The 22,431-nt window shown below is 45.7% G+C and overlaps 1 protein-coding gene and 2 non-coding genes across 3 annotated transcripts in view; 1 reads left to right on the top strand and 2 right to left on the bottom strand.

The window, feature by feature from the left end:
• Positions 1-7,310: 7,310 nt before the first annotated feature.
• On the top strand, positions 7,311-7,382 carry TRNAP-AGG (transfer RNA proline (anticodon AGG)). The gene has a single exon. It is a non-coding gene; the product is annotated as a tRNA-Pro (tRNA).
• Positions 7,383-7,799: 417 nt separating this feature from the next.
• Positions 7,800-7,871, bottom strand: TRNAP-CGG (transfer RNA proline (anticodon CGG)). Its single transcript has one exon. It is a non-coding gene; the product is annotated as a tRNA-Pro (tRNA).
• A 3,697-nt stretch (positions 7,872-11,568) lies between these two features.
• Positions 11,569-22,431, bottom strand: part of RCSD1 (RCSD domain containing 1) — a 34,258-nt gene continuing 23,395 nt past the window's right edge. Inside the window, exons 2-7 of the mRNA XM_061454486.1 lie at positions 19,788-19,895; positions 17,259-17,348; positions 15,858-15,929; positions 13,929-14,132; positions 12,506-13,127; positions 11,569-11,644 (exon numbers count right to left, since the gene is read on the bottom strand). Coding sequence (XP_061310470.1) covers positions 12,519-13,127; positions 13,929-14,132; positions 15,858-15,929; positions 17,259-17,348; positions 19,788-19,895 — 1,083 coding nt within the window. The 3' untranslated portion in view covers positions 11,569-11,644; positions 12,506-12,518. The remainder of the gene's footprint in view (positions 11,645-12,505; positions 13,128-13,928; positions 14,133-15,857; positions 15,930-17,258; positions 17,349-19,787; positions 19,896-22,431) is intronic.

Raw genomic sequence — 22,431 nt, forward strand, 5'->3', positions numbered from 1 at the left:
CAAAGGATGGCCTGGATGCCTACAGGCTGTGGCAGCAGTTGTCATGAATATTGAAGAGCCCACATATTTACCTTGGGACAAAAATTATTGTACTAGTGATCCATGTTGTATTAGCATTGCTGGAACAGAAAGAAGCCCACTGGTTATCTCCTTCATGTTTTTTAAAATATCAAGCCACCCTTGTGCAACATGATGATATAGAAATTGTGGTCACTAATTTTGCCAATCCAGCATCCTTTTGCAGGAACAACCAACAGACTATTAACACACGACTGCTTGGCCACTATATGAAACAGTATATTCAAGTCAACCAGATTTGAAAGAAACCTCTGGAATGTGCCCTGGAATTGGCTAAAGACAAAAGGATAAATATTTGGACTGATTCTAAATATGCATTTGATGTGGTCCATGCACATGGTGCCATCTGGAAAGAACGAGGACCTTTGAACACACAGGAGAAACAGATTAAACATGCTACAGAAATTCTATGACTACTGAAAGCTGTTCAGCTGTCTGAGGAAGTAGCTATTATGTATTGTTGAGGGCATCAACAAGGTGAAATTTTGCTGATTATGAAGCCAAACAAGAAGCTGAACAATCAAAACTCATTCCCTTAATCCCTGATGGCAAACTAACAATTGAGAAATCTAAACCTAGATATTCAAAGGAGGATAGAAAATTGATGGGAGATCTCAAAGGAGAGGAAAACAAAGACGACTGGGTTCAGAGACCTGATGGGTGAATTGTAATCCCCTATAGCCAGCTCCAGAAGCTAGTAAACTCATTGGGGTAGCAACTCTTTGTATAAATACTTAGATGAACAAATTGAAGGAAGGAATCTATATAAAATAGTTCAGTTAGTGACAATGTCAGCTCTGTCTCAAGAATAATCCTAAAATTGAAAATAGAAATCAAATTGGTGCAACTGGGGAGGATGTTATATGGGACAACACTGGCAAATAAATTTTTTCTGAATTACCGAGACCAATATTTGTTGGTATTAATGAATACTTTTTCAAGGTGGCCAGAAGCATTCCCTTGTAGAATAAATAATGCAAGCCAAGTAATTGGAACTTTGTTAAACAGTATAATACCTTGCTTTGGAGTACCAGAGGCAATTTCTTCTGACCGAGGCTCGCACTTTAGGGCAAAATAGTTACAAGAAATTAGCAAAAATTAGAAATTGGCAATTACATGTTCCTTACAGGCCTCAGGCCAGTGGGCAAGTATAAAAGATGATCAAACAACAGATTAGTAAAATATGTCAAGATATTGATACCAAGCTTTACCACAGGCTCTATTGAGAATTTGAACTAAACCTTGGTCGAAAGAAGAGGCTATCCCATGTAAAATTTTATATGGAAGACAGTATCAGTCCCAGTTTAAAGGAGAAAGTCTTCTGGAAGTAGGAGAAGGTTATCTCCTAGAGTTTCTGATCAATCTGGGAAAGCAATTAGAAGAAATAAGAGAATACTGGGGACAAGAGCGAGAGGCATGGATTATCCGACTCACCCTTTTAGACCCAGAGACTGGGTTTATGTTAAGAATTTTTCAGGAGATCCCCTACAGGAGAAGTGAAGCAGACCGTACCAGATAATCTTGACCACCTTTACAGCAGTGAAGATAAAGGAACAACCTTTCTTCAAAAATGAAGAAAGTACCAAAACCAAAGAAGACATGGCGGGTCGAACCTTCAGGACCTTCACATATGAAATTTTATCAGTCGTAATTTGGATTTATGTGATAACTGACATACCAGCTTGGGACCAATACTTACCTGAAATTAATGCAGAATGTTACTAAAGTTGTTAATTGTAGTGACTGTTGGGCGTGTGCACAGTTGCCTAAATCAGGAGGAGATCAGGGCCTTCCATTAACTGGTGTTCCAATTTCCAACACTATATCATGGACAAATTTAAGATTTGGAATAGTTAATCCTAATCGAAGTAAAGAATATTATACGAAGATGTATTACACCAGGAACCAGAGTATGAGGTTTGTTTAAATGCCACAGATGTAAGTCACTATTCAAATTGCAATCACACTATTAATATAGATGGTATTGTGGTTTAGTGGTGGCCCGTTCCTGAAGGGAAAGGATGGAATTGGTTATGTGGAGAAAACGCTTATAAGACCCTACCCCCAAATGGAAGGGGGCATGCACCTTGGGTGCTGTGATACCCCATCTCAGAACCTGGGTTAGAAGTTTTGCTAATTTCATAGTTTTGTGAGATGGCTAATTCCATCTTTGGGAGTAAGTAAATTAGAGAAGGCAATCATAAAATACCTCAGCAACCATAGAGGAAATAGAAAGTAAAACCATTGATATAATCCAAGTGGAACAAGAATCAATCAAAGTTGCTGTTCCTGAAACAGATCTGGAGGAAATTTGGGAACAAACTAAGATATTTCTAGGATGATACTTCCTGGTGGTTTGAAGAAATATGGAAAAAGTTAACCTCATGGTAACCTGATCTCTCCTGGTTAAGGCAACTGGTTGCAGAAATATTAATATTGTTTTAATATTGATTACTTGTGGTATAACAAAATTTTCTTTCTGGAATTGTAAACAATGATAAATTATGAAGATTGGAAAAAAATGAAATTTAAGCAAGTAGAAACAGGAAACTATTTCAAAATGACTCTAGATGGCAATTTTAATATATAAAATGTTGCAGAAGAATTTGCAAAAGGACAGAAAAAGGAGGGATTTGAGACAAGGAGGCACAAAAAGCACAAAATGTAATCAGTTCTAAGTAATGTTAAATTTGATGGCTTTGTAATGGAAAATAACTGCGGTGCTTGAAGGTAGTTGACATAGTTTCAGGCCCTCAGGAGCACTGTACAAAAGGTGTGAGAAAAGCAGAATAGAAGGACAGGACCTGGGATGGGGAGTATCTGGGACTAGCAGATGTCCAGGGTGGGCACAGACAAACTAATTGATAAGTAAAAGGACAGGATGATTGCTATGTTTGGGGTGTTTAGAAACCCATTAAACTGGTGTAAGCATCTACTAGGGAGTATCCCAGACTAGCAGATGTCCAGGATGAGAGCAGTTAAACTAACTGATAAGCAGAAGTCCAGGATGATTGCTATGTCTGTAATGTTAATTAAGCTTGTTGGGAAAAGTAAACGACCCTTAAAGACCACCATCACATTTTTGTTTGCATGCCGGGAACTTTTTGGAAAATGATGTAATATGCTCAGTGACCATATAAGGATGACCTGTATAGCAATTTGGGGACACACGTTAGGAGGAGCTATCCCCCGTGTCTCCCGGCGCCGCAATAAAGAATACCTGCTTGTCAACTTGAAACTCTGTTGGCGAGTTTCTTCCTGGAGTTTTCTCCGAATCACAGGGGAGAGATTAAGTACATTTTTTCATGTATTGCTGTTTGTTAGAAATTCAGACCTTTGTTTTCCTACTATTCTGGAGAGCTTTCTAGTAGCTTGCCAGAGAGAACAAGCAGGATTATGATGTCAAACAAAAGCAGGATTACATCTGCTAGGAGGAGAAGCAAACATATTCAGACTGATTTTACACTTTTAATGGGTTTGATTGTTTTCTATTTAGCCTCCCTCTCTGTACCTCCTAGAGAAATTTTAGACACTGCTTAGGGTGCAGAGATGTGCATTCCTGCAAAAAATACTGCACCCAACATGCTCGTTTTGTGACAGTAAAAGAACATGAGAAAGAAAAAACAGGCTCTATTTGTAAAAGTATTGGGTGTCTGTTATGTTACTTTTTCTTCTGTGAGTTCGGAGAAATTGTGATTGGCAGATAGTGCTGCATTTACGTTTACTCTGGTTAAACAGAAATGCAGTGGTTCTTTCAAAACTCAGAGCTAGCAGCAGCAGGGTAATTGCATGATACTTGAAGAGTTTGATAGTTATTCTTCATAGAATCATAGCATACCAGCTTGGAAGGAAGCTTGAGGATCATCTGGTCCAACCTCTCTAAGCAAAGCATGACCTAGATGAGATGTCCCAACACCCTGTTCAAACACTTGTTAGCGTAAGAACTGACACATAACCACCGGAATGGTTCTATGAGGTGCTTTATTGCAGCGCTGGGAAACCAGGGGCACACGCCCAAATCTGGCTTCAACCCCATTACATTGCGCTCGTAATTTATACACTAAAAATGTTGTCACTAATACATATTCAACACAGATTACATCATTGACTAATACATATGCATCAAGGATTGCCACATCAGTCTATTACGACATCAGCCTCTTCTGCGCTTGCACAGCCCCCCTCTGGTGGTCGTCCTGATGAAGTAAGGAGTCTTCCTCAGATGAAGTAAGAAGTCTTCCTCAGGTCATCCTGTTCACTTTTCTGTTTCTTGGACATATCCCAATCATTATGTGGACACCAGCATTGTCTTATTTTCACTTGACTACTCCTGGTACCTTCGTGAGTTCTGCTTCGGTAGAGTTTCACAATACTCCCCTGGATCCACCCATATATCCTTCCCCATATATGGCTATGTTAACTGCTTATCATTATAGCTACCATTGTAATATTTAGTTATAAAGTAACTAAGATACACAATAGCAGAATTTCAACTTGTTCTTAATACAAAAAGAAACCCTCTACTGATTAACAGATTTTCAAATATAATCATCTTTTCTCTTTGTAATATTGTTTCAACACACAATTTCACCTATTACTAACAAACTGAATATTAGTGTTGTGGTTTAAGCCCAGCCAGTAACTCAGAACCACACAGCCACTCATTTACTCCCCCTTCTTCCTCCCCCCACTCCTGGAAGGATGGGGAGGAGAACCGAAAGAATGTAACTCCCAGGACTAAGATAAGAAGAGTCCAGTAACTAAGGTATAACACAAACCACTGCTGCTACCACCAATAATAATAATGGTAAGGGAAATAACAAGGGAAGAGAATACAACCGTTCACCACCTGCTGACCGATACCCAGCCCAACCTGAGCAGCAACTCTTCCGGGTAACTCCCCCCAGTTTATATAATGGGCATGATGTGCTGTGGTATGGAATACTCCTTTGGCTAGTCTGGGTTGGGTGTCCTGTTTCTGCTTCCTCCCGACTTCCCCTCCTCTCTAGCAGAGCATGAGACTGAGAAAGTCCTTGGTTGGAGTAAACTTTACTTAGCAACAACGAAAAACATCAGTGTTATCATTGTTGTACCCAGACTGAAAATCAAAACCACAGCACTGCACTAGCTACTAAGAAGGAGAAAAATGACTGATACTCCTGAATCCAGGACAATTAGAAGTGTTCAAAACTGGGGAATCTACCACTTCCCTGGGGAGATAATTCCAGTGGCTGATTGTTCTTATTGTGAAAGATTTTCTTCTCATATCCAGATGGAATCTCCCCAGGAGTAACCTGGGCACGGTCCCACTCATCATTTCCATGTGACTCCTTGTAAAAAGAGAGTCTCCATCATTGTAGCTACCCTTTAAATACTAGAACATGATAAGATCTCCCCTGAGCCTTCTTTTCTCAAGGCTGAACAAAGGCAGTTCTCTCAGCCTCTCCTCAGCTGGCAGGCTTCCCAGCCCTTTGAACATGTTTGTGGCTCTTATCTGGGCCTTCTCCAACCTATCTATATACTATATACTATACATCTCTTCTGTATAGTGGGTACCAAGACTGAACACAGTATTCCAGGTGTGGCCTGACAAGTGCTGGGTGAGATAATGACTTCTTTATCTCTACTCCTGATGCTCTTGTTAATGCAAATGATTCGATTAAGAAAAAAGTCTTGGACCCACTGGAATCGTTAGCATCGTTTTGCATTTTTTTTGCCAGTATAAGTGCTCTGAGGAAACCTGAAAATGCAAACGGATGCTAATGATGAGTTATTCCAGAGATGAACTGATGCTATCAAACAACCTGAACCACAAGTATTCTTGATAACCTTGATATATTAAAAAAAGTCCATAAAATGAAAGCAATTATTTTTCCTGTCTCTGTCATATATTCCTCCCCCATTTCTTGGAATATTGGCAAAATTAGTTTAGCAGCTGTTACTGTACAGAGACAAGAGCCAAGGTAGCTCTGATCTGTAGCCTGACCAGCATCAGTGTTTATTTTAAGAGGACTCTGATATTTGAACAAGTCGGTGTAAAATCATCACCTGCAAGGCAGGAAAGTAACATCACCCCTTGGCTATAGTACAGTTTTGGCTTATGTAAGTGAATCATGCATTTCCCTTCTTTTGGCTGGGGTTTGTGGTTTGACTGTTTGTGGTTAATGTCTAGACACGTATTAGGCAGATTTTGTGCACAAGGGTAGATAAGGCAGCCATAGCGGCTGGAAGAAACAGAGAGTGACAGCATACGTAGTAACAGTGCATGTCATAGTGACCTCATAGTAGCCTTCCAGTACCTGAAGGGGGCCTACAAGAGAGGGACTCTTCATCAAGGGGCTGTAGCGACAGGACAAGAGGTAATGGGTTTAAACTTAAACAGGGAAGTCTAGGTTAGATATAAGGAATAAGTTCTTTACTGTGAGGGTGGTGAGGCACTGGAACAGGAAGTGGTGAATGCTCCAGCCCTGACAGTGTTCAAGGCCAGGTTGGACAGAACCTTGGGCAACACCGTCTAGCATGAGATGTCCCTGCCCATTGCAGGGGGCTGGAACTAGATGAGCTTAATATCCTTTCCAACCCAAACCATTCTGTGATTCTATGATTTTACGTACCTCACTAGCAATATGGAGCACTGCAGAACAGCAGGCTAGGCTGTGCGCCCGAGAGGTTTTTGCACTGTCTCAGCAAGCCCGGCGCAGGGCAATCTCTGTGAGCCCTGATCACGCACCCGCCAGTGGGCTGCAGGCCACACCAGCAGAGCTGCGGTACCGAGCGGCCGTGAGCCGTGGCTGCCCAGCGGCACATTTGCTCCTCACCGGCACCCCGGGCTTGGGCGGGCACAGGCCGAGGTAAATCGCGGGGATCGCTGCCCTCAGGCTGAGACAGAGGGAAACTTCGGCACTCGCTGCCTGAACGCTGCTGCGACCAGCTCGATGACCGGCTGGCCCCACTTTGCAAACGCCGGGCTGTCACGAAGCCCGTTATCCGCCTCGCGTTTATCTAACGCTGTTTTCAGGGGACTTCTCATTTGTGCCTGCTACGAGCGCTCAGGCACCGCTGTGTAAGGAGCGGGTTCCAGCCTGGCAAACCATCCCAGCCCGCACTTGGAGGCTGTTTCTCTCAGCTCGAGGCCTGCACTACCTCCCGCTGCAGGCAGCTGCACGGCCGCCGCGGGCGGGACGGCAGGCTCTAGGCTTCCTCTGTGAGGGAGAGAAAAACAGTTCTATGGCGGCTCGTTGGTCTAGGGGTATGATTCTCGCTTAGGGTGCGAGAGGTCCCGGGTTCAAATCCCGGACGAGCCCACTTTCTTTTTTTTTTTTTTTTTTCCGCTTCCTCCATTTCTGCCCCAATTGATGCGCCCGGTGCCCTCCCCCGCGGTGCTTCAGGCACAGCGTGGCTCCCAGCCACAGCGAAGAGACATGGGCAGGACTCGCAAAGAGGCATTTCCTTTTCAATGCAAGGAAAGGGTCACCCCTCCCACTGTAACGCTCCCGAGGAGACGGGGCTGTGGGGCGCCCAGTGCACCCGCTCTCAACCGTTACCCCCGGCGGCTCAACCTCCGCACAACCCGGCTGCGCCCCCGCAGCTACTGAGTTTGTCGCTCTATCCCGGCACCAGCGCCCACCCTGCCATTGCGGGCAGGCCCGAGGCAAAGAAGCATGAAAACGCAGAGGGGCAACCCGGCACCAAAATAAGTGCTTTCGCACCCTCTTTGTAGCGGGCTCGTCCGGGATTTGAACCCGGGACCTCTCGCACCCGAAGCGAGAATCATACCCCTAGACCAACGAGCCGCTCTACCGTTCGCTCCCCAGCTCAGCACTTCACTCTCTTCCCGCCTCCTACTGCCCAGCGCCTCTATGGGCCTGCCCTCCCCCGACTCGCAATGGTTCTGCCCACCGCTTCGGAAGACGCCATTCTTCTCCTTAACAGTGGAGGTTGCTGCAATTTCCTTCCCCCCCACACCCAAAGGGCAACCGTTGGCATCGCCCTTTCCTTGACCCGTAGGCTCTGCTTGGCAGAGGCGATTCCAAGTTCCCCGGGCAGCAGCGAAGGCCGCCGAGCTGCTTTTCCGAGTCTCGGAAGAATACCCGCAAACAAGCTTCCGCTTCGCGCTCGCAGCCAGCGCGCTTGGTGGGCAGTGGCAGGCACGGCCAGTGGGTTGGAAGCAGGGCGAGCTCATTCTCAGCAAATGGGAAAGGGGAGCAATGGGGTACACACATACTCCTCCCCCGACCAGCTTTGGTTTATCCCGACCCGCTCTCTGCCGAGCATTTATGCACCGCGCCCCCTAGAGGTGTGAGAGAGGAATGGCGGGTTCCCCTCTGCTCGCTGGGGCCGGCGGTAACGGCCTTGGGCTCCTGAGGGAAGTGCCTCAGCAGCTGGGAGTGTGTTTCTCATGTGTTATGGCCCAGAGGAGGCAGTGGCGTTCCCTTTCCTTTCTGAACCAATGCTGCAGCTTTGGCTCCCACTTCGTCCCTGATGTGCTGTATCCTGCAAATGCCTCTTGTCAGTCGCAAGCATCCCCCTCATGTTTCCACACCTTCAAACCAGTCTCCCTTGCATCCCAGATCTTTCAAAAGAGCCTTATTCCTACCGTCAGTAATTGCTCTTAGTCCTTAATCACCCAACACTTTCTTGTGGATCGCAGTACAGTTTAAACACAATCCAATTAAAAAATAACCAAAAAACCCAAGAAAATCCCAGCTAAACGCAGCAACTACAGTCTCCTTGCTCTTGGGCTGCATGTCTTTCTCCACTTCATCTTTACTCTTGCTGTTTTCCACCCTTCCCCCCAGCTTAAAGGACTTCCGTCAAGTTGTGCTTTTCTTTTTGAGGCATTATCCACACCAGAGGAATTGCATAAACTATATCAGATTCGTACTGCTGAGGGCATTTTCCTGTTTGGCCATCAGTGTTCATACACCTGTCAATTTGATAGATATGTATGGGACAGAATAGGCCCAGTACACCAAGCTAAGCTGTGGTCAAGTTCCAGTCAAAACTGTTTGACTAGGTATGCCTTGTGGAAACACCACCATGCTGCCCAAGCCAACATTCCCTGATAATATGGATAGTATTCCTGCAACTTGTAAGGCCATCAAGGATGGAGATGACGATGCAACTTCTGGCACAGAAAGTCTGTAAACTGATGACTGGCAGAAGCTTGGGAAATCTCACAGGAAGGATCACTGTGTGTCACCTTGAAGGTTTTTGTGCTTCCCCTGAACTAGGATGCTGTTGGAGAAATGGCATTAAGTAAGACAGCTTTGCTTTCTTCTGTTCCTTGGTACACAATACCTGCAGGGCTGGGGCAGGGAGTGTAGTTATTTCCAGTGTCACTGCTTTCCCCAAAGAACACCTTCCTTTGTGGATTAAGCACGTCAGTTATTGATGTTCCCCCAAAATAAAAAATACCATAAATTAAATTAAAACTGTTCAAATAGCACCCCTATTTTGCCTTCCACTGCCAGGTCTCTCCATCCTACCTCAGGCTTCTTCATCTCCCCATGAGGAAAAACACAGATTTTGTTCTGGCTTGGGTTTATTCCACCATTTATTTCTTCTATTTTTCCCCCAAATTTCCATTCCCTTGCTTGGGACACACATACTCATTCTCTAAACAGGCACACATATATCTATATATATAGTAAGGCACAATCACTCATATCCAGATGGGACACACTGCTGAGAGAAGAAACAGGGTACAGTGAATGACTGCAGCCTGCCCTAGAATACAAGCTCTAACAAACAGATTAAAATTGATTCAAAGATAACAATGCTCCATAGCATGGCTCAAAAGGATGTGGGGTCCTCTGTGTCTAACAAGTCCACATGAGAGTGTCAGCACTGCTGTCTCTCAGCAAATGACACCTTGGTGCTCTCACTTAGGAAAAAGAAAGGCAGGGCACAGAGCCACTTCTTTCCTTGTGATTTTAGAGCTGGTGAACAGAAAGGGGATATCCTTCAAAACCATTGGGGATGCGTTACAGAGTCCACTTAAGGTCAGATGTGTGTGTAAAATGCAGAGAGACAGGGAGAACCTGAGCCTCTGACTCTGCTCAGCTTAATGTTTGCTAGGAGGAGCTTCGTCATGGATGAGGAGCTGTCTGGTTCTGCCCTTGGTCTCGGTAGCTGCATCTGTTGCTGGGTCCAAGGTGGCTGACGGCAGGTTCAGGCATTAATTCCTGACTGTTCACACCACCTAACAGCTAGCTGACTCCTTGGCTCAGCTTTTGACAAGCCTGGCTAGCTGTCTCCAGTGAGCCCAAACTTGTCCATAGCTTTATGTCGTGCTGTGAACATAAGCCCCATGGTCTTGAGCCAGAGCAGCTTTTTATTCAGTACTGCAGATACAGCTTCAAGCACTGTGAGGAGGGTCTGTTATCTGTCTTTCCCAAATAAGTTATTTCTTATGGGCAACAAATACTCTCCATATGAAAAGCTTTTTTTTGGCTTAGCAACTGCTAGACCCTTGACTTAACTAGTACCTGAAGAGTGAATGCAACTCTAGTACAATATCTAGGAGAGACTGGCTATCTGACCTTCACCAATTCATATTCAGCCAGGCCATACGAATGGAGACTCAGCCATCTAAGACCTCTTCTTTGACCTACGTAAAATAAACCAGCTGTTCCCAGTGAACCAGGATGCTTTCTGTCATGAGTGACACTCGGTGGTGACAAACTGGAAGTCTCAAAATAGAATCAGACTGGATAGGGTCTGGAAGTGTGAAAGACTGAGGGACAGGCAGCACTTCTAAATCTGGACTGGAGTCCAGAGCCAGATAAAAAAGTTGCCCTGTTGACCTAAGCAGCACATCACAGCTACACATCAGCACATTTTCTGTGCATCAAATCTGTTGATTGCTTTCCCCCAGCACTAAAACCACCCCAAAGACGAAGCACACAGAAAAACTGCCTAGCATAGCTTTCTGTTTCACAGGTCAGACAGCTCAACCCCACTTCAAAGGGATTTTATGCTTTATGAACAATTTCCTAAGAGTTTTCCCATGTTCAGGGTTCACGTTGTCTGCCATACAGCATATATGGAGAAAACATACTTTTTCCTACTTTTAAAACATCGTTTACTGAAATTTGAAAATCCAAAATGTTTCAAAAGAAGCTTCCAAAAAGGCACCATACATGTATGTATGTAACTGATGAACTTCATCTAAGACCAATTCAGGGGAGAAGGAAAAGACATTTTGGAGCAGGATGAAGAAGCAGAGAGACCAGGAATGGTGGTGGTTGTCAGCTCCAGGACAGCACATATCAGGTCTTTCAGTCCCCAGATATCACCAAGGAATGTCAGACAACACTTCAGTTTTGAGCTCTGAAGCTACTGCAAACCAGTCTCTTGTTCCAACTGTCCCTAAGTATGATGGTGCAAAACAGGGAGACAGTGAGCTGCCACTCAGCTCAGAGATGAGTATGTACCTCAGGAAATATCTGTGTTCTGCTCCTCTCCTGCCACGGAAGGTTTTCCACCTTGTAACTTCCACCTTGACTGAGTTAGATGGCTCCTATTTGCATGTTAAGTCTCCTGTGCCCTGACTGTGTATGTCCTTTTAAGAGGGGAAAAGAAAGGAAATTACACAAAATAATCATGTGTCTAAGTAAAAACAGTGCTGGTGTGTGGGGTCTGTGACTTCAATATTTATTTGGGGGGTATTTTGATAGTTTCTGTGCCAGGACACAAAGGCAAGATGCAGCATGAGCACTAGCCTGCTTCGTTCAATTGCTTCTTGCCAAACCAACGAGGCATTTGAAGAAGGAACAGGTGTTTGAGGTGGAATGATATATTTCTTCAGGCATCTGTGGCTATATTATCAGTGGTTAGAGAATGTGTAAGAACCTACATGCAACAAGGTCCACTTGAGCCAGTGGAAATCCTCTTTTATTTCAAGTGGCAGAGGCCCGTGTCTGCATGCTTACAGAGCTGATCAGGAAATTGGTACATGTGGAAAGACTTTTTTTGCTAGCAAAACTAACAAGCTAAACACATGTATATATAGAGAATATGTATGTATGCATGCATATCTACAATGTGTGCAAACACATAAATATGTATATGTAAGGAGGCATATCGAGATAGTACATAGGTGGTTACTGTTGCGGAAAAGTGCTTTTCACTGAAAGCACTTTAAAATTGCTTTCAAACCAGCAACTGAGCAGGGTGCCTGGTGAGCAGAGGCACCGTTTTACTCAATCTAGAATCAACTTTGCTTTTTCTCCATACTCTCTGTAACACCACCCAGGAGGGCTGTTTGGGTTTTTTAAATTCCCTGCCTTGCAGCCTCTGCAGGCCTGAGATTTGATACTTTTGAGGTGTGGGGAGCAGCAAAAATGATTGAAAATTGCCATTTTCAATAATAAGCAAAACATTCTGGTATTTTAGGAGCCATCATCATGCTGACCTGTCTTACCTGCGTGTCATGGTTACGCTGTGCCCTGGTCCTGCGTAGCTGACATTGAAGGCTCACTGGCAGTCTCCAAACCCACCATGTCTGGCAGCTGTTCAGGTGCCAGTGGTGTTTCTTCTGATTCTCTCCATGTGTCTGTGCTCTCACTGGTCTCCTTTGCTTCAGCTTCTTCCTTCTCTGTGTACCCCTTTTCCTGTTCACAGGCTTGCTGCTCTTCTTCCTGGAGACCCTCGAACACCTTCTCCTTGTTGCCAGAGGGAGGTTGGGGAGAGTTCTCCTCTGGGGCACAATGACACTCTTCCTCCTCCTTTGTAGCCCCTGCATTACTCTTGCAAGGAGTCATTTCCTCTGCCTGTTTTTCTCCTTTTTCTTCACCTTTTGATCTGCTGGATCCTCTCCTTGATGGGGGCTTTCCATCAGACCCTGTGTGTTTCTTTTGCTCTTTGCTCTCTGTTTCTGCCTCCTCTGTCTTGCCCTTGGGCCCAAATACCTCATCCCCATCTTCCTTGGCACCATTTTCTGGAAAGATGTTGACCCCTAAATCTTCCCCATCTCCATACTCAGACAGAGATTGTCGGAACTTCCTGGAGGGGGGCCTGCGCTTTATCAATCCCCTTGTCCGCACCTTGGAGGCAGGAAAAGCAGACACTGAAGCAGTTGAAAGAGTACTACTGGAAAGCATGAAAATACAACAGAGGAAAACAGCAGAAAAAGCTTTATTGCTACCCTGGTGGCCTCACTTTCCATGATCTGCTACTGAGAGGTAGGAAGAAGGCAGCTCCCTGCCAATGAGAGACTACTTTATAGGACAAGCAGCTCTGTAATATATGCATCCTTTCCTTCTGTAAAGATGGTGGCAGAGATCATTGTCCCAGTTAAAACTGTGGTCCCTTGTCCAAGTTAGACCCTCACCCCAAGGATGCTGCATTCATTACAAAGATGCTGCTGACTGGATATCTCAGTCTTTCCTACTCTTGGCAGTTTGGTGGTTGAGGAAGGAGTCTACAGTCTAGCTGATGATGGTGAATGCAGGTTAGAGGTCCCCATTCAAGTGCTGAGCACTCTGTGAGGACACCTGGTAACCACTGTGCTCTGCATGGCTCCCTAAAGTGTGCCTCAGCCACCCTTGACATATGCTACACATGGCACCACCTTCTCACAGCACTCCCTGCCCAGGTACCAGCCACACTGTTACTGCTGAGCTGAAGTGACTGGGTCCTGCCACTTTTATCACTTTACCAACTGGGCTGGGAAAAGCTGCTGGAACACAAACCTCTGTATGCAGGTGAGCAGAGACAAGGCTTCACAGAGCTACACTGACAGGCAGTTACAAACCTGGGACTGAGGGCTACAGCCTCCTCTTCATCCCCAAGCAATAAGCAAGCCTTACCCTTCTGTGATGGAGAAATCCTAGTACATACTGTACCTTGTTATAGAACTGCAGCTGAGTGCCTTCTGGGGGTTGATCAAAGCTGACTGGCACCTCACTTGCTCCACTGGGCTGGGACTGAACCCCAGGGCTGCTGGGTGTTGAGGGAGGGGGGCTGAACGGAGAAACCAGGGCTTTCAGACCAGGACTTTTGGGAGATGCTCCTGACAGCAGAGCAGCTGGAGCAAAAGCCAGAGTGGCCTACAGAGAAAACATCCCCGTCATAATGGTGTGCATGACACCAGCGCGTACTACATGCGGTAACCACATGGAGGAACCCTTGCTCCCGCCACGGGAGCTGCTGCATCTCAGCTGTCACAACCCGCGTACCTTCTGGTTATGGGTCTTTCCTGGTGACACTGTCAACAAACAAATTCGGGCAGAGAAATTATGACTGGACTTTTGCCTTTCCCCAGCAGCTGGATCTCAGGACGTCTGTTTTTGTTATCCTGAGGCCTTTTGGGATTTTCCAGTGACCCAGCCAAGCCTGCCACAGTCTACAGTGGCTGAGGTGGGAGAAAGTCTGAACAAGCAGCCAGCATCACTTCAAGATTTAGACCACCCCTGTGTGTGCCCAAGCAGACCTCTTATTTTAAGGCCTAGTCTGCAGGTCTTCTGAATGATCTGTGAAGTTATGAGGAGCAAGAAGACCATGGAAAAAGAAGCTAGCTTGTGACTAATTGTGGCAGAACACTTCCTGCTGGTCTGTCACAAAAAACCTCTTCTAGGCAAATGTCCTTGGGTGCATTAAAGGGACAGTGCTATCAATACGCTTATGTTGTGTCAGAGCAGCCAGTAGGCACTGAGCTCTGGAGTCGCAAGTGCTGCCAGGAGAGGCAGCTGGCCGCGGCAGGGCACTATGTCTACAGGCTATCGAGTGCTGAGCTGCCCTCAGTGTCATCAATCAGGCCCTGTGGAGAGATACAATAAGGGAAAGAGGTACTAGGTGTGTTTGTGCCTAATGGGGAATCGAGGTGAGAGATGCACAGAGCTTCTGGGCACGCAGAGGGGAGTGGCAGAGCCTGGAGCACACTCTCTGCTGCTAGGATTTTAGCTGTGCCAGCTCCCTGAATGGGTACAGGTGATTCAGTTTAATATATAAGGGCAACTCCCATATGAAGACAGGCTGAGAAAGTTGGGGCTGTTCAGCCTGGAAAAGAGAAGCTGTGTGGAGACCTCATAGTAGCCTTCCAGTATCTGAAAGGGGCCCACAAGGATGCCATAAAGGGACTCTTCACCAGGGATTGTTAGCGGCCGGACAAGGGATTTGGGTTTAAACTTAAATGTGGGAAGTTCAGATTAGATACAAGGAAGAATGTCTTTACTGTGAGGGTGCTGAGGCACTGGAACAGGCTGCCCAAAGAACACTTCCCTGGAAGTCCTCAAGGCCAGGCTGGACAGAGCTTTGGGCGACATGGTCTAGGGTGAGGCGTCCCTGCCCATGGCAGGGGGCTGGAACTAGATGATCTTAAGGTGCTTTCCAACCCAATGGTTTAGACTGCTGCAAAGAGCTGGAAGAAATCTCAGCCAGGGTTTCCTTCACTTTTCTCTCACGAGCTGCATTTAAACTGAGGTGCCTGTCCCTGCTTCCTACCTGAGCTGTGCTACTGCAATGGCCATACCCAGCCACATACCCCACAGGTCCAAATGATCCTGACCCACACACTGCCCTGCCTGCGGATGTGTTTGAGGATCACTAGACAGTTTCTGATATTGGTTAGCATCAGTAGACCTGCTCTGCCTTTCTTGTTTGTGTGCTGTGGAACTGGGCCCTCCTCGGTGAGGCCTCTGTCCTGCTTACCTAGATGTCATCCTTGACTCCTGGATCCCCTTCCCCCGTGGCTGCTCTGCAGGTAAAGCAACTATGACAAATGCCAATCAATTTTTATTTGCTGCAGCAACCATGTGGGCTCCTCCAAGACCTACCTGCAGCTTTTCAATCATGGGGGAGCTTTTCACCTTGACCTTGGGAACGGGGCAAGCACTGGGAGACTGCCTCTGCAAAACAAAATGAAACATGAAAAAGTCACAGTAAAGTAAGTGAAAAAGAGGAAATACAGTGAAGGTGGAAAACTTGGAAGAGAGAAGCAGAAAATACTAGTCGGGGAGCAAATGAAGTCTTATATGATGTCTTCATGCAAAAGTTTGCTTTCTTCTTTCCTTACCATGCCCTCCTTTTATTCTCTGGCCATCCTAGGGTTCTGCATACATGTATCCTTTCTATGGGAGAAAAGGTGATTGTCTACTTTCTGGCTGAAGTACCTGAGTTAGGTGATGTGTAATGGATTTGCTGCCTCATGGCCTTCAATAAGGTAGATAACCTATGACACATTTACCACTGGTATTATTTCAGGACCAGACAGATTAAAATTCTACTTCTTAAAGGATACAAACTTTAACGTTGGCAAACATTGTGAACTTTTTATGACAGGAAAGACTTTCTGCCACTACTTGACTAACAGTATCCAATTAGTATGGGCAAGAAAAGCCTAAGTGGCTAGGAAGACAGAGCTGTGAAAGGCTGAAAACAGTTTAAGAAAGTGAGAGAATTGCTTTGAGAAAGAGCATATAGATTTTTCCAGGTTCAAAGCAAAAGGAAAGAAACATAAGATTTTAAAGCTTGTGCTCCTTTGGCATGGAGGCAGCAAGAGCCTGTAGCTGTCAGAACAGAAGGATAAAGAACCATCCCCTTGTTAAGGGCAGGTGAGAATGTGAAATTTGGTGGATAAACCTCACACCCTGAAATACAGAAGGACAGAAGTGACTGGAGAGGGCCCAAGCGTGAATCTTAGTGAGTAGCAGACAGCTTATGGGGACCTGCTCATTTGGGGGTGCTGTATGAAGGACACCTGAGGACAATGTTCTGTGGGTACTGGTGACTAAATCCCTCTTCACTCTGTATTAATTATTCCCTTTTTCTGACAAAGGAAAAATCTCAAGAGCAGAACTATTCCACCATTATACTCAAACCTCTACAGTTCATCTGAAGGCAACAAACAGCATGTGTGTCCCCTGTGCTAAGCGATGTTTAAATCTAGTAAATGTTGGCAGTTCCTGCTTTAAAATGCTTCAAAGGTGTTAACTGGGTGGATCCATCATGACTCTAACAGTAAAACAAAAGCAGTAGAAATGGGATATGTATCCATGCTATAAGCCTGGAATACAGCATGGAGCTGACGCTGAGTACGTATGTGTGAGCAGGGATTCTGCATGACTGATGTCTTTTGCTGCGCAGCCTGACCTTTCTGCAACCTTCATATTCATGTCTCAGGAGAGAAGAGGTGGCAGAGAGGAGAGACCTTGTCCCTCTATTAAACTGGTACTCACTTGCTCATCATTGTCACTTGTCTCAGTTTTGTGGGAATACAATGGAAGGGAGCATGGTGGTTTCCTCCGAGTTGGCTTATGTGGTGGTACCTAAGAGAAGAAAACAACCAACTCAGCAGCAGGGAAATCAATGTTTTTTTAAAAAGGAAATGAAATTCAGGCACCAAAGGCCACGCTCTGTAAGTGACCTGCTTGGATGGCAGGGCTTAGTTGCCTCAATGCATCATCCAAAGACAGCACAAGACATTAGCATGTGGGCTGTGGCCAGCATGCTACGTGTGCTTGTAGTATCTCAAGCCCAATCCTAGTTGGAAAAGTAGTCTCTATCTCCTTCCACAGCATGAAACACGACACTTCAAGCTTTGCGCAAAGGACACTGTTCTAAGCTGTAGAGGTTGGAGAAGCCTTCCCAGAAGCTTAATCTTCAAAGCATCCTGCTGGAGACCCCCTCACACTGCAACAGCTTGTTATGGCTCTCTTTCCTCTCTTATTACCAGGATTTCTGTTTAAAGAAAGCTGCCTACCTGGATCTTGATTTTCCTTTTTTACATCTGACCTATTTTAGGGGCAAAAAGGGGAATCCTGACTTTTTTCAACATGCCTTACAGCCTTATTATTTTCTTTCTAATGAAGAAGAGCAGCTCACAGAGGCAAGTGTTCAGCTGTAACTTTTAGGCTGGCTAAGGAACAGATTCTCCAGAGAGAAGGAACAAGAAAACTTAACGGCAGGGACACCAGTTCATTCTGAATGTCCTTGGGCTCTCAGAGGTACAAGAGTGCTCACAGAGATGCACAGCACAGCACCTATGGAATTGTTCCTTCATAACTATTGCTCTGGTCTTGAAGCCAAGCTCTATCTATTTTTATGCCAGGTTTGTCAACTCCTGCCAAGCTGTTAACACACTTTTAATGTGTTAACAGACAAAATACTCAGATAATATTGTGGATCTTGGATAATATCCACAATCTAATAATTCTGTTACCTTCTAACAGGCAGGCGTGTGAAAAGTTGAATTATGGCACTTTGCTCTCTGTAGAGTTGGCTGTCTTGGAGGAGCTGTAGTCTTGATGTCACTTAACTGCTAATGATGCTGCAGCCAGCATGGCAATGCTGCATCTCTGAGTGGCCAGGGCAGCCCTGCCCTTATCACTTTGTCACATTAGAAAGCAATAATGTCATGTCTTACTGAAACCTCACCATTTTGCAGCCGTCAAATGCTGTGCTGTGCCACAGTGAATGTATCAGAGGTTTCCTGGTTGATAGGTTCCCCTTTGCTGGCAAGAGTCAAGCAAGGGTTAAAGACCATCCACTCAGCCATTAATCTGAAGCCAGCTTGAGAAAGCCAATGGGGAAGTGACAGATGGCTTGGAGAGAAAAGACAGGAAACTTTGTACTCCTCTGTCTCTGGAGAAAATTAGTTTCTCCCCACTGTGAGGCCCCTCCACACTGCCTTGGCTTGGGAGTACCAGAAGTATGCAGATATAACACAAGAGAGGTCTGAGAACTTTCTGCCTTTTGAAGGGTGAGGCAGTTAGTACAGTTAAATCCCACACCTTAAACAGGGGAAATTACTGTAATGGGATGGATGGAGTGGTGTGCTGGTGACTAAAGGGGAAAAAAAGTACTTGGGAAGAGACTGGCTATTCCCATCCTGGGGCCTGGCTATGGGATTGCTGCCCTCTGATAGACGGTGGCATACCAGCACTACAGGGTAGAGGTCATTATTGCATCCAGCCAAAGACAGGGAGGATCCCCTTAGGCGCAGCCTGGGACATGCTGAAATCAGCTGAGCAGCAGAAAGAAGCAGTTCAGTTTTAAAGTGGTGCTCACTGACTGAGGAGGGCCACCAGTAAACATATATGCTTCTAAACCAGTGCATAATGATACAGGGGGCTCTCCTAAAATGTCAAACTCCATCCATAAACACTGTGATTTTCCTTTCTTCCTAAGAGAGGTATTCTGGTGTTTTGCTTATCTGGTGAAAGACAGCTTGTGAGGTAATGCTTGGCATAGCAGGCTTCCAATAAAATGAAGTTTCAGTATGATAGGCAGAGTCTGAAATGTCATTGGGAAGGGGTAATGAGGGCAAGTAAAGAGATAGCTTTCTTTCTCACACCTGTACAGAAGGAACTGGAGGAAACCTTCTTTTGTAAACAAGGTAGTGATGACCTGCCACTGGCTTCTACACTGCAAAATCTGTTGTTTGCTTTCTTTTTCAATGGCTCAGTATTAGCTATTTCATTATTCACTGTTGCACTCTGCCCACAAAAGCCAGCCCAGATAGTACAGTGCTACTGGTAGGTACAGACAGTGTCTAGTTGTCTTGAGGTTTGGCTCTACCAAAATACAAATCAGCAATGCATGGAAGACACTGTCACACTTGCATTGCACCAGGAGACAAATTCTTTGCAAAGATTCAAAATCAAGGTGGATTCATGCTCCAATCACTGATGCTCTAACTTCTACAGGCAGAGGAAAATGCCTCATTTCCTACTCAATTACCTGCTGGTGGCTGCAGAGCACCTTACCTCTTTTCCAGTAATACTGGCTGCTTGCTCTTTGAATTTCCCTGCTAGCTGAGCCACTGAGGGTGATGATGACTTGTCCACCTCTGAGTTGGTCTCTGCTGGCCTGTTCTGACAGATTGGGAACAAGAAGTTATGAGTAAAGGCTGGGAAAAGCAAATGGGCTAGAGAGAAGCCTGCATATGGGTTATAAAGTTCAAGATTCAGCAGGGAATTAAAGCAGAGTTTCTTATATATGGCATCAATCACCCAGTCTGAGAGCAAGAGGTTTGGGAAGATAGGATATAGGAGCATTTTCAAATATCCCAGAAAACTAGCAATTCCACAGAATCTTTTCAGAACTAGCTGAAGAGCCTAGGCTCAGTAGTTTTCACTGGAAGCAAACTATTTTCAAGCCAAGTGTCTGTTCCCCATCTTTTCCTTGCAGTGAGCAGATGGAGCAGGTCAGTAAAGGACATTCCCATACACCTTCTCAGCTCTCCCATCCCTTTCAATATTTATTGCCCTCATCACTGTCAGCCTTCCTTTACCAGTGGTTCTCCTGTGAGAAGCCTTTCCACGTCCTCACAGCATGCCAGCATCTGCTTGGGGATGTCCCTGTGCTGTTCTGCTTTTTTTGGCAAGGAAACACTCAGGTGGGTGTGCATGGGGGGAGGAAATACCAGGGCTGAGAGAAGCTTCCCCTCCCCTGGATCAACAACAGGCTGAGAAGAATAGAGACTGGATGGTGCAACTCTTCCTACAGCCCTGCTGTCATCCCACATTTCCCTTGTTTTCTTTGCTATATGTGTATCAAGCAGTATGAGAAGAAAGGCTTGAAATCAAAGTTGATGAAAGGAAACTTTTGTTCTTCATCTCTAGTATCTGACACCAGGGAATACTAAACTAAGCAACAATAGTTTTGTTAAAGGCAGAGACCTCGAAACAACAAACCATCAGCAATGAAGCTCATACCTCCACTTCCTTTACCACCACCATGAATGCATGACCAGCACCACACTTCCCACCCCTCCACCTCAACACTCTTCTGCTTCTCAGTCAGAAAGTTCCCCCAAAGTCCACTGCTAAAGGAATACATTTGTTTCTCCAAAAACTGCGGCAGAGCCCTTCCTTCCCCCTTCATACTGCCCTGCCCAGGAGGGACCTGCTGTCTCATTAGCAGAACCACTCCTTCAGCATAGCTGGAGGTGAAATACCAATCTGGCCAATGTATGGACCATAGCCTCTGGGTCACCACACTACAGGGTCTGAAGAAATAGTTGTGGAAACTTGAAAAAATTCTAAAGTAGGAATTTCTTTAGACTCCTATTTTCTAGATTAAAAGCAAATCAAGGAGATTACAGTAAGGATCTTGGAGCATTCTCTAGTCTGAAAAACCTGGTAGAGAGCAGCATGGCTAAGGCCTGTTTGCACTGTGGAAAAGGGCCTTTCCCTCTGGTCCTTATAAATGCTGTCTTCTTTCTCCTAGGCGTGCAAGCCCCAGTAGGTGTCTGCCATTCCCTGTTTCCAGGATCCTGACTACATCTCCCCCAATAAACTTCTTCTATGCCTCGGACCAGCTTTCTTGCATCCAGCTGCAAAAGCCCCATCAACTGTCTCCTCTGAGGGAACTTCTAACACCTTCCCCCCATCTTTTCAGCCTTCATTAGAGTAACTACAGGCAAGGGAAGTGTCAGATAAAAGGAGTGAAAGAAGCAGTGAGGTAAGCAGGACAGCAAGGCAAACTGCTGCACATGAAAAGTGATGGCTAGATAAATGGGGAGGGAGAGTAGTTCCCAGCTGTAAGTTGTTTTTTCATGAAGGGAGGGCAGGCTGGAAAGAGGAGGAAACAAATAACCCTGGGTAAGGGAGGATGGACTGGGAGGCTTGGCTACCAGCTTCTAGGACACCTGGGCATGGCACGACCTGAACAGAGGATTCAGTTGAGGCTGAGGAGCTGCAGGTGCTCAGTGTCTGGTGGATGGGCTACCTCCTTCATAGTCTCTTTTTCTCCAGCCTTTTCATAGCCCTTTGCCTTTACACAGAAAAGACATAGCACTTCCTCTTGGCCTATCTGACCTCTTGTTTTGGAGTGGTTGTGTTTTCGCTTTGAGTTACAGTCTGAGAACAGAGCTCCCTTTCTTTGGATATGATCAAATCTGTGAGGCTGGAATTATTCCATGCATTTTTTGTTTTCCTCATAGCAGGCACTGACTGTACGTGGCTCTCACCGGTGCGAAGCTTGCTGGCCGGGTGCAGGAAGCAGTGAACATGCCCTTCTAAGATTAGCACAAGTAGCCCACGGCTGTGTACTCCTCAAACTGCCAACTGCAGGCTCTCCGATTACACCACATGTTTTGCAACAGGAAAAGTCCTTTCTCGGATCCTTTCTGACAATTACACTTCTGTCAAGAATCCATCTTTTTCTAAGGCTTTGGTTGTTTGGGGTTTTTGTCCCAGCTGGTGTGCCAGGTTCTATGCCTTCTAGTCAATGGAAGGTGCCATACTGGGACACTTGGATGCAAAAAGTTTCCTTCCTTGCACTTCAAGGAGAACACCATGCCCCTGGCTTCCAGGAGCTGGATGTCAGTCTGCCTCGCACTGGGAGGGAGGTGGGAAGCCTCACTTTCTCACTCTTACCCCAGAGCATGTACCAGCAGCCCTCAGC

The sequence above is a fragment of the Pezoporus flaviventris genome, unplaced genomic scaffold (genome assembly GCF_033815535.1).
Source record: "Pezoporus flaviventris isolate CSIRO_AGI_PZ_B2104156 unplaced genomic scaffold, CSIRO_AGI_Pfla_v1 ptg000015l, whole genome shotgun sequence".
Taxonomy (NCBI): domain Eukaryota; kingdom Metazoa; phylum Chordata; class Aves; order Psittaciformes; family Psittacidae; genus Pezoporus; species Pezoporus flaviventris.